Source organism: Copadichromis virginalis, linkage group LG22, assembly GCF_057382275.1.
Source record: "Copadichromis virginalis isolate Kocher_CV1m ecotype Utaka linkage group LG22, C_Virginalis_male_GT1.1, whole genome shotgun sequence".
Classification (NCBI taxonomy): domain Eukaryota; kingdom Metazoa; phylum Chordata; class Actinopteri; order Cichliformes; family Cichlidae; genus Copadichromis; species Copadichromis virginalis.
Window position 1 is genome coordinate 24,067,200 of NC_140638.1, and position 11,548 is coordinate 24,078,747.

General features: G+C 41.6%; 1 protein-coding gene across 1 annotated transcript; it reads right to left on the minus strand.

Moving 5' to 3' along the window:
• Positions 1-8,981: 8,981 nt before the first annotated feature.
• LOC146683394 (uncharacterized) lies at positions 8,982-10,924 on the minus strand. The gene is made up of 4 exons (XM_085446164.1): positions 10,745-10,924; positions 10,343-10,511; positions 10,102-10,181; positions 8,982-9,628 (listed from the first exon to the last, which is right to left on the minus strand). Exons 1-4 carry the CDS (start codon positions 10,841-10,843, stop codon positions 9,332-9,334), a joined length of 645 nt encoding a protein of 214 aa, XP_085302290.1. The 5' UTR covers positions 10,844-10,924; the 3' UTR covers positions 8,982-9,331.
• Positions 10,925-11,548: the final 624 nt, after the last annotated feature.

Genomic DNA, 11,548 nt, shown 5'->3' on the forward strand with positions numbered 1-11,548 from the left:
TTGTCTTTGAGAGCATAATGACAATGAAGTGTAAGCTGAGTGCTATATGTTTGTTAATTGCCATTTGGTCCCTTGTAAGTTATAAGTGACCTGTATAAACCTCATATTCTATCAGTTGATGGTGTACTGCATCTGGTGCAGCCTCCTGTTGAGCCAGACCAACATGCAGTTGTGAGTAATACTCCACAGATTATATGAGGTTACAGTAGAACAGCAATGTTGTTTATTTCTTTACTGCAGGAAAATAATGAAGAAACATTGACAGCTGTTACAGAGGAGGAAGCAACAGAGACACTTTATGAGGTTTACATCTTTTAATACTTTGTGTACAGGAAATACAGGCGACCAATAAAGCCAGTTGAACAAAAAATCTGTTTATTCTTCTTTCAACATGTTGAGGTGATGGGTCAAAAGAAATGATTGTGACATATGGTGTCTCTGACTGCTCTTCCATCTTGTATGTCCGTGGGAGGGTCAGGATGTTCATGGTTTGGATCACTGCTGATGTTTGGTTCAGAAGGACAGTGTTCTCCTCTAATTGTGGCAATGTTGTGAAGAATCACACATGCCACAATAATGTCACATGCCCTTTCTGGGGTGACCCTGAGTCTTTGCAGGCACTGGAACCGGGCCTTAAGCATTCCGATAGTCATTTCAATTCTGGCTCTTGTCCTGCAATTAGCCAGATTATATCGCTGCTGTGGGCCCGGTTCAGGGTCAGGGTAAGGGGTAAGCAAATAGGGTAAACATGGATACCCCCTATCACCAAGCAAGTAGCCAGTGAACTCTCCTAAGACAGAAGGATACACTTCAGTTCAAATGTCCCTGTAGCAATTGGTCTTTATATATTTTAAAGTATTTTCAACTCACCATGTCCAAATTTTGTGCTCAGTGTACATTCACGGAATATTTGTGAGTCATGGACAGAGCCTGGCCACTTGGCTTCCACATTTGTGATAATGTTGGCAGCATCACATATGATCTTCACAGTGCAGAGAACACAAATTAGCATCCATTACTATAATGAAATAATTTGTTAGTTTGAAATGCTACAGGGAGCTATGTACCTGTACATTAATGCTGTGGAAAGACTTCCTGTTCACATAGTCTCCTTCATTTACTGAAGGAGCAATGATTGGAATGTGAGTGCCATCTGTACAGCCAATCACGCCTGGGAACCGTGAAAATAAATGTAAAATTTATGTAGTAGTCCAAGCATCACCACATCATAAATTAAGTTTTGGTCATCCTGCTACCTGCAATTTTGTGGAATCCCTCTTTGATAAATCTTGTGGGTCTATGACCGGGGAACACAAACGAGTACAGGAGACGTTTCAGTGCAACTGTAACATTCCTGACTGCCCGACAGACGGTAGCCTTGGAAACGTGCTCAGCGTCACCAATATTGTACAGAAAGCTCCCGTTTGCAAAGAAACGGAGTGCGGTACAAAGAATATGTAATGGACTGAGCGCATGTCCGCGATGTGTCACATGCGCAATATATGGCCTGAGGATGTTATCCAAATAACTTATTGATTGTGCTGAGAAACGGTAACGTTCGCACAGGAAATCATCAGGTAATGATAAAATGTCCATACGCGCTCTGATCACTCTCTCCCGGCGGAGAGCTCTGCGGAGTATTTGGGCTTCAAGATCTACTGGCTCTTCAAGGAAGGGACACGCCATGTCTGACACTTCCTACTGTCAGGTTTCCGACAAAGAGGCGGGGACAGTCAGGGTTAGTTGTAGTAAACCTGCTAGGGGGCAGGTTAGCTTCACGGAGTGTGTCGTCATAGTGACTCACTCAGGCTTCAGCTGAACTCGCTTTGTGAAACCGAAAAACCAGAGTTTTCGTTAACTCAGGGTATACTTAGTCAGACTTTGCACTAAACCGGCTTCCTGAAATAGGGCCCTGGCTGTCTCCTCTTTATGACAATTATTAGGTGAATGAGACGGAATCTAACTAAATTGAAATGAGTTTGGTTGAAAATGTGTGCACTTTTTTAGGAAAAACAATGCATATTAGAACAGCATATTACAGTTTTTCTCGATTGGTTTGGCTCATTTCTTGAAACCGAGATGACATTCTCAAAATAACATGGACAAATCTCCAAACCACCTTGCAATTGTTCACAACAGAATGTCATTTTTCATTGGTTTTATCAAATTGCAAATGCTTTAGTACATGTCTCAAGTGACTCTGTGCTTCTTTTCAAATGATTATGTACAAGTAGCTACAGTTAGCACTAGGGATGGGTACCGGTGTCCGGTGCCATGATGGCACCGGTTCTGACATAAACGGTAGTAACCAGACCGAAAAGCAGCGCACATTTCGGTGCTTTATTTCGGTGCTTTTTTTTCCTGAGCTGTGATACACTTTTAGCCAATCGTTTTACGTTTCCGAGGATAGTAGGCGGGGCCAGGTACGTACGTTCTGTTAGCGCAGAGCTACAGATTAAAAATGTCCAAGGCGAAGCGGTTAAAGGTCTGGCTGTACTTCACAGCAAAATATGCAAACTCAGCAGCAACAAGTGCTTTAAGCTGATACTGTGATACTATCAAAGGAGGTAACACCTCGAATCTCATGAAACACCTGGCGACGCATAGCGTTTTTTTAAAAGCCGAGAAATGCGCCGTATTTGATGGCAGCAGCAGCCGTTCTTCTCTGCGTGAGTAGCTTAATGTTGTTCTTGTGTGATTTACGTTGAGTAGGCTAACCACGTTATTACATTAATGCATGTAAGGTGAACTAGCAAACATCATCATAGCTACATGCGGCTGTCTTCTTGTTTGATGGCAGATACTCTCTTCACCCTGGCCAAAAAGGCTAAAATGACCAAAGAAGAAGTGGAAAACAGTTAAACATGAGAGGTTTTTGGACAAAGTTTGTGTTTTTTCCATTGATTAAGCACTGCTTCCAGCCATGAGTGATACCATATATGCCCCATAGCTGCAGAAAAGGCTAACATTGTTATCTTTTTACAAAAAAAACAGCTGAACATGAGAGGTTTTTGGACAAAGTTTGTGTTCTCCATTCTTTAAGCACCGGTTTGAGCACCGTTTGAGCACCGGCACCATTTCAAAAGTACCGATTTGGCACCGGTATCGGATAAAACCTAAACGATACCCATCCCTAGTTAGCACAATGAGCCCACATTTAGCACATTTTCCAAAAAAATAGATCTTGGCGATCTAAACTGATTAGTTGATTTTTCAGTGAAATGGTTACTCACTCCAAAACATATCAGCATGGTTTCATTGTGTAAGTCATCATATGCACAATTGTCTGTTCAACTGTCAAAATTAGTCAAAGATATAATACCATGAAAGAATATCTTGGAACATTTGATAAAGTTATGACAGTACTTGACAATCAATCAGGTGAAATTAGAACTAACGAAGGAGCAGTTTCCCACATCTCAGATGACCAATCAAACAGGTTGTTTAGATACCTGACAGGTGTTGTCTATGATTATGACTGCTGCCAAAAGTATATAGACAGAGCTTGGCCCGGGGCCAGTTTCATTTGCAGTGTGAACATGGAAGCACCTCGCCAAGTACAACAGCAACTTCCTGCTCGAGGAAGAGGAGGAAGAAGAAGAGGAAGAGGAGGAGTGAGAAAGTGTGGAGGAATATAGGGGGAAGAGGCCGGGGAGCACGGAGGCACCATGATGTCCCAGATGAAATCCGGGCCACCCTTATTGACCACGTTATAAACCATTGCCTCACAATGGCAGAGGCAGGTTGCCGAGTGTAGCCTAATGTGCCTCGGTCTACAGTCTCCTCCATCATCCAAACCTTTCACAGGGAAAACAGGTACAGAACTATGCTATTGAACTATTCAGTGTTGGTGTGTGTGTAGGCCTAGAGTACTGTAATATCTTCATGTGATGTTATATGATACTATAAAAATGACAAAGAAAAAAAAATGGAGAAAATACTGTGAATAGTATTCCAGTCACTGTGCAGTGCATCACACTTTTAGTACCATAAAACAGCAGTACAATTACATTGGTAACTCATTTTGTAACAAATTTACAGTGTTGACCTTTGACTTGTATGTCTAGGATTGGACGACAGCCTCAAGTGGGTGGCAGAAGAAAACTTCTAAATGAACAACAAGAACGAGAAATATCCAACATGGTCATTGCAAATACTGCCATCACACTGAGACAGATTCGTAATGCAATCCTGCTAGACAATGTAATGTTCCAAAATATAAACTCTATCAGCATCTCCACAACAGACCGGGTATTGAAGAAACATCAGATGACCATGAAACAGATTTACAGGGTACCATTTGAGAGAAACTCTGACAGAGTGAAAGGGCTGCGGTACCAGTATGTGTCTTCATGACAGGAAGTACCGGCCATGAAGATAGAAGACAATGTTCTTTTAAACTGTGTTAAAAGTCATTGTGGTTTTGATTTGACGTATGTAGATATTCTGTCTGTGACGTATGAAGGGGCGTCGTTAATTCAAACCCTGATGCTATAAAAATCTGTGTATGCTTTGATTAAGTCGAAGATTAATTCCTGTCTGTGTACAGAATGGTCTTCCCACGTGTGTGTTCATTAAAATCAATTGTTTGACCAAGATCTTCTGGACCTGGTTGTTTGTACTCTCCTTCCTCAATTATGTGAACCTTAACACTATCATTGTAACACTATTACAGTAAGACATGGTTACCACTGTTTTTTTTGTTTTGCGTTATCCTTTTTACCTTCAGAATCCAGCTTTGTGTGACTAGAGCATTTTGCCTAGAAATTGTCTTCAGTTTTCCACTCCCTGTTTTTACAGTACTTTAGATCCTCCCTGCAGTATCTGTTGACTGATTAGATTTATTTCTATTCTATTGTAGAGAATAATGGCATTAGAAGGCAACGAAACCCCTCACATCCTAGTGTTCGTTGATGAAGCTGGCTTCAACCTGGCCAAAGGTCAAAGGCGTGGCCGTAACATCATTGGCCACCGAGCCACTGTGGATGTCCCAGGCCAGCAAGGAGCAAATATAACAATGTGTGCCGCTATATCAGAAAGAGGTGTGGCCACACACATTCCCAGTTTAGGGCCCTACAATACACAAAAGCTCAATTTTTTGGACCACCTTTATACTGATCTGATCCCAGAAAATGAGAGAGGTGAAGAAGGACCTCAGCTACCACATTATGTCATTGTGTGGGATAATGTGAACTTCCACCGCGGCCCACGCATCAGAACCTGGTTCACCACCCATCCCCGGATGCTAATGGAGTTTCTTCCACCTTACTCTCCTTTCCTAAATCCAATTGAGGAGTTTTTTTCAGCTTGGAGGTGGAGGGTGTATGAGCATCAGGCTCAAGACCAGAGGGCCCTGCTGCATGCAATGGATGCTGCATGTGAGGACATCCCAGGGGATCAATGTAGGGGATGGTTGAGACATTCACGCCGTTTCTTCCCTCGCTGCATCGCAAGAGAAAATATCCGTTGCGATGTGGATGAGAATTTATGGCCTGACAGAGAGCAGCGCGTCGATGGCCAGGGGGATGAGGATGGTGGCCAGGAAAGAGAGGGTGACAATGGCGACCACTGAAAATATTACTGTACTATAGTTCTGAAACTTTATTTACAGTATGGTAGGCTAGAGGTTTTTTTTTTTGGTTTTTTTTTTTTGTTTGTGTTTATAACTGTTCACATTTACAGAATCCTGTATATGTTTTCTTTTCACAGTATGTTCTCTAATGTTAACATTTCTTTGTACGAATAAAAATGTTTACAGTTTCCTTGAGTATGAGTGGTTTATTGGAGGCTGATTTTACTGTAAAATCTTTTAGTTTTATTCATAGTGGTATTCTGTTGCTAGACCTGTGCCTCAGTGACAAAACGTCTAAGCATTTTGACTTGCAGTGCTTAAACAATGCCAAAGGTATAATGCATTTTGGGGGCATTGACTATTTATATGAGAAGGATATTTAGTTTTGACACATGGATAAACTCTTTTGGGAGAGATATGAGCTTTTGCAGGGGATCCATGGTGTTGTGCTAAACCATCCAGGTTATTTTGACAAAAGCACTAAATGAATGCACATCTGCCAAGGCACTTGAGAAGGATCTGTGCTATTTTGACTGTACTGACCTTTTATATGGGAAAGGAATCTGCTTTTGAAGCATGGACGAAGAGTTTGGGGAAAGATATTTGATTTTGCTAGTGAGCTATAATGTTGGGCAGAACTGTAAGACTGTTTGGCCAAATGACCTTATGGTTTTGAGATTGTCATCTCGGTTTCAAGAAATGAGCCAAACCAATCGAGTGAAACTATAATATCTCCTTTGCATTAAAAATACACTAGCTTCCTTCCTAGCTTCCTTCCCAAATGGAAATGACTTCACATTTTACAACAAGAGACGAAATTCCAGGCATTCATCAATATGATATCACAGTCATCATCATGCATTTCTAAAATCTCTCTTCAATGAAGCTGAACTATATCTCGTGTGATTTCTAGATTTGTAGAAAATTTATGAACAACCGCTAATTGCCTATGGCATGGTGATTAGCTGTTTCACACAGGATACATCCCATGGTCCCAAAACCCATAATCAGGCACTGGATGGAAGCTACTTTGAAAGTCTGGTTTATGTGAAGAAGCCCATATTTCTAAATTATATACTTTGACCAAGAAATATAGAACTACAGTCTAATAATCTAATTGTACCTGTATTTGTTTTAATATAAAAGCCGACTAAAATAAATATGATGCAGTTATATTTCATCCTAAGGCAATATAGACCCACCCAGTTTAAAATTCATTTATTCAACACGTTCCTCTGTACTGTAACAAGAGAGGAAAGATTTCACGTTAACAACACATTGAAATTATTTAAATGCAGGAAGAGCTCTGCAAACAAACTCATCTACATTATAAATAAAACAAGCACATGTAAGCACTTTCTCCTTCCTCACAACAATACAAGACTGCCCTGCTCCTGAACTAAAGTGAAAAAAATAAAACATTGCCTCAGTATGGATAAATTCCCTAAATATAAGCAACAAAGTTGAGACAAAAGACCATGTATGATATGATATGATATGATATATATATATATATATATATATATATATATATATATATATATATATATATATATATATATATATATAGCCACCTCCTGTACATGGATGACATCAAGCTGTATGCCAAGAGTGAACGAGACATCGATTCACTGATCCACACTACCAGGCTATACAGCAATGACATTGGAATGTCGTTCGGACTGGAGAAGTGTAGTCGGATGGTAACAAAGAGAGGGAAGGTAGTCAGAACTGAGGGGATTGAACTACCAGAAGGCAACATTGCAGACATAGAGGACAGTTACAAGTACCTGGGGATCCCGCAGGCAAATGGGAACCATGAAGAGGCCGCTAGAAAAGCTGCAACCACCAAGTACCTGCAGAGGGTCAGGCAAGTCCTGAGGAGTCAGCTGAATGGTAAGAACAAGATCCGGGCCATCAACACGTACGCCCTGCCCGTGATCAGGTACCCTGCTGGGGTAATAGGCTGGCCAAAGGAGGAGATAGAAGCCACTGACATAAAGACAAGAAAGCTCCTTACCATGCATGGAGGGTTTCACCCCAAGTCCAGCACCCTGAGGCTGTACGCTAAGCGGAAGGAAGGGGGCCGGGGACTGGTGAGTGTCAGCACCACAGTCCAGGATGAGACAACGAACATCCAAGAATACATTGGGAAGATGGCCCCAACTGACCAAGTGCTCAGTGAATACCTCAGGCAGCAGAAACCCAAGAAAGAGGAGGGAGACGAGGAACCATCATGGAAGGACAGGCCCCTGCACGGTATGTACCACCGGCAGATAGAGGGGGTGGCTGATATCCAGAAATCCTACCAGTGGCTGGACAAAGCTGGACTGAAAGACAGCACAGAGGCACTAATCATGGCAGCACAAGAACAAGCTCTGAGTACAAGATCCATAGAGGCTGGGGTCTATCACACCAGGCAAGACACCAGGTGCAGGCTGTGTAAAGATGCCCCAGAAACAATCCAGCACATAACAGCAGGGTGCAAGATGCTAGCAGGCAAGGCATACATGGAACGCCATAACCAAGTGGCCGGCATAGTGTACAGGAACATCTGTGCCGAGTATAACCTGGAAGTCCCGAGGTCAAAATGGGAGATGCCCCCAAGGGTGGTGGAGAATGACCGAGCTAAGATCCTGTGGGACTTCCAGATACAGACGGACAAAATGGTGGTGGCTAACCAACCGGACATAGTGGTGGTAGACAAACAGAAGAAGACGGCCGTAGTGATCGATGTAGCGGTTCCAAATGACAGCAACATCAGGAAGAAGGAACACGAGAAGCTGGAGAAATACCAAGGGCTCAGAGAAGAGCTCGAGAGGATGTGGAGGGTGAAGGTAACGGTGGTCCCCGTGGTAATCGGAGCACTAGGTGCGGTGACTCCCAAGCTAGGCGAGTGGCTCCAGCAGATCCCGGGAACAACATCGGAGATCTCTGTCCAGAAGAGCGCAGTCCTGGGAACAGCTAAGATACTGCGCAGGACCCTCAAGCTCCCAGGCCTCTGGTAGAGGACCCGAGCTTGAAGGATAAAACCGCCCGCAGGGGCGTGCTGGGTTCGTTGTCTCATCCTGGACTGTGGTGCTGACACTCACCATGGTACACTCTCAGAAATAGGGGTGCCAAAGTGTACCAAAAAGGGTACAAATGCTTGTCGCTGGGGGTGTTCCTTTTTGAAGGACATTTCTGTACCCTTTAGGCTTGGTACATTTTTGTACCTTATGAAGTTGTACCATCTGAAGTACAATCATGTACTTTCCTAAGACATAAATATACCTTCAAACTATAGTACAGAAATGTTCCCTTGAAAAGGGTACAATAGGGTACCTATGAGGGTACCCCCCCAGCGACAACCTATTTCGTACCTAAAGAGACAAAAATGTACCCCAATAGTCCAAAATATTTGGTTATTTAACCATTTATTTTCGATAATAGAATCACATCAAAGCATTTAAACAACCACAGGAATACATCCTTGATTACATTCGTATATTGCCATAGGACATGTCAAGAAAAATACATTCATTTAAAAAAAGTAAACAATCACATAAAGACATTAAACACCTGAACACAATGTTTTGACGGATCACACATGGCGTTGAAAAGAGTGATACTTGGAAAAAGCTGCCTGGCAGTCGTTTATTCCACAAGTGATGCCGAAATGAGGCTCATGTGCGTGTACTAACCCAACATGTGTAATCAACTTCCTCAGAGTAAATGCCCTTTTTGAACATTTTGAACATTTGTGGAGTGGGGGCATATTTAATAGAGTTGGTTAAGTACCCTGGTGACACTTACTGGCAGGGGTTTGTCTCCCTGGTCTCCTATGTTGACAATGCAGTTCTGAAGAAAGACAAGTGTTTTCTTGAAGTATGCAGGGTAGGTCATGTTGAACACGAAGAAGGTGGAGAATGCTGAGATGTAGGCCTCATCCAGCGAGCAGCATGAGCAAACATCCACTCCTTCAACTGTGACAACACAGCGACACTGTCTTGAGAGGGCAGTTGTCCAACTCTTATCCTTCATTCGAATGGTTGGGTATGGACTCATGGGAGTATTCTGCAGAAGAGGAAGAAAAACATTAGTATACAGTATGTTTAAGCAATATGTGCCAAGTGGATTTTCAACAGATTCCTCAAATTACCTTCTTTTTTTTGCTGCAAAACAAAACTGTCTATTCTGATAACCTGTAAACATGGCCCCTACTCCAAACAAAAAGCTTCTTGACCAATGACTGTTGTGGTAGTGTTTGATAAGCTGTTAAAGTTTGACATAATATTCAAGGGCAAAAGCAATCACCCCTGACAGTGACAGTACCTGTGAAGAAGAATTTCCCTAAGGGGACAATAAAGGTCTATCTATCTATATAAACACTAGACAAAACCCAAGAGCACAGCAGCACTGTGAATTAACAGCAGTGTTTCCCCTACATTAGCTTAGCTGTGATGCTGAACCGCAGCTGAATTCAGCTCCATGCCAACAAAACACCGAGAATGAAACTTGTGGCCAAAGGCTATGCATCATGCATTTACCTCTCCAAGGATGATGAAATCTTCTATCTTCTCCTTGAAGATGGATGGCAAGAGGAGAAGTGCCCCCTTGAAGTCAATTCCTAGGTCATACAGATGCAAATACACTTCATTAGATTTTGATAGCATGCAAATTCCCATTAACATGCTCTTGACATGGCACTATGGTACATCAATTATCTTTGGAAGAGAGAGCAAATGAATTGTCACAAAATTTACTATTTGTATGAGGTCAAATTAGCACCTGTAATGTCTTCAGCCAGTGCATTCTCTCTTGCCTCCATGTAGACCTTCTTCAGTGGAAAATCCTTGGTCATTTGAAGAACATTTTGAAGAACAGCAGTGAAGTTTTCGCTAAAGCGGCGACAGATGTTGTCTTGGCAGGGATGCATTAAATCAACCTCATCACACAACTGGAAATGAAAAGAGCAGAATAGACAAAAGAATGACATTTTACATTGAGGATTTAAACTTTTGACATGTTTAAAGACACAGACTGGAGATAAATGTAAAGTGCTTTAACCCTTGAACAAAAATTCTAAAGATAATGAACAGATTGATTAATCAGTTAGTACAGAAAATAATAATCAGATTTAGAGACAAAAAAATCATTAGCCGTTTCCCCAATCATCTTAACAATTCTTACCCCTGCAGATGTCCCCAGGAATGGATATCTCTTTAATAGGTCCACAGTACACATTCCTTCAGCTACCTCTCGACGTCTCCATGCAAAGGTTTTTGTCATGCGGTCTTTCACCAGTGCTGTGTCAGGATGTAGCTTCTTGTGCTGATCATTTAGCACCTTGATATGAGCATCAACGGAGGCTGCATCGAATCTATATATATATATATATATATATATGTGTGTGTGTGTAAACTTGAATATATAGAATGAAGCTTGAATATATAGAATGAAACTTGAATATATAGAATGAAGCTTGAATATATAGAATGAAGCTTGAATATATAGAATGAAACTTGAATATATGGAATGATCGTCTGAATATATAGAATGAAGCTTGAATATATAGAATGAAACTTGAATATATAGAATGAAACTTGAATACATGGAATGATCGTCTGAATATATAGAATGTATGAACCTCATTTTTAGAGATGAGGTGTTTCTGAATTCTCTGCCTTTACAAAATGGCATCAGCTGAACTATTTCAGTACTTTTTAGAGCTTGACAACTGTTTTGCCACAGCTGTTCAAACTGCAAATGGTAGAAATAATTTGGAATTTATACTACGTCACCTTGAAGAACACGTTTTCATTATTGCAACATTTCTAGTGCTCATGAATAATGTTCAACAAAATGTTTCTGGGAGAAGATCATGCACACTTCTTGAGGGAATTTATCAATCACTGATGGAGATGTCAACTGAGCTAACACTTCGAGCAGAAGCTGAAGCCCGTTATGGGCTCATTATACCATTCTACGTCTCAA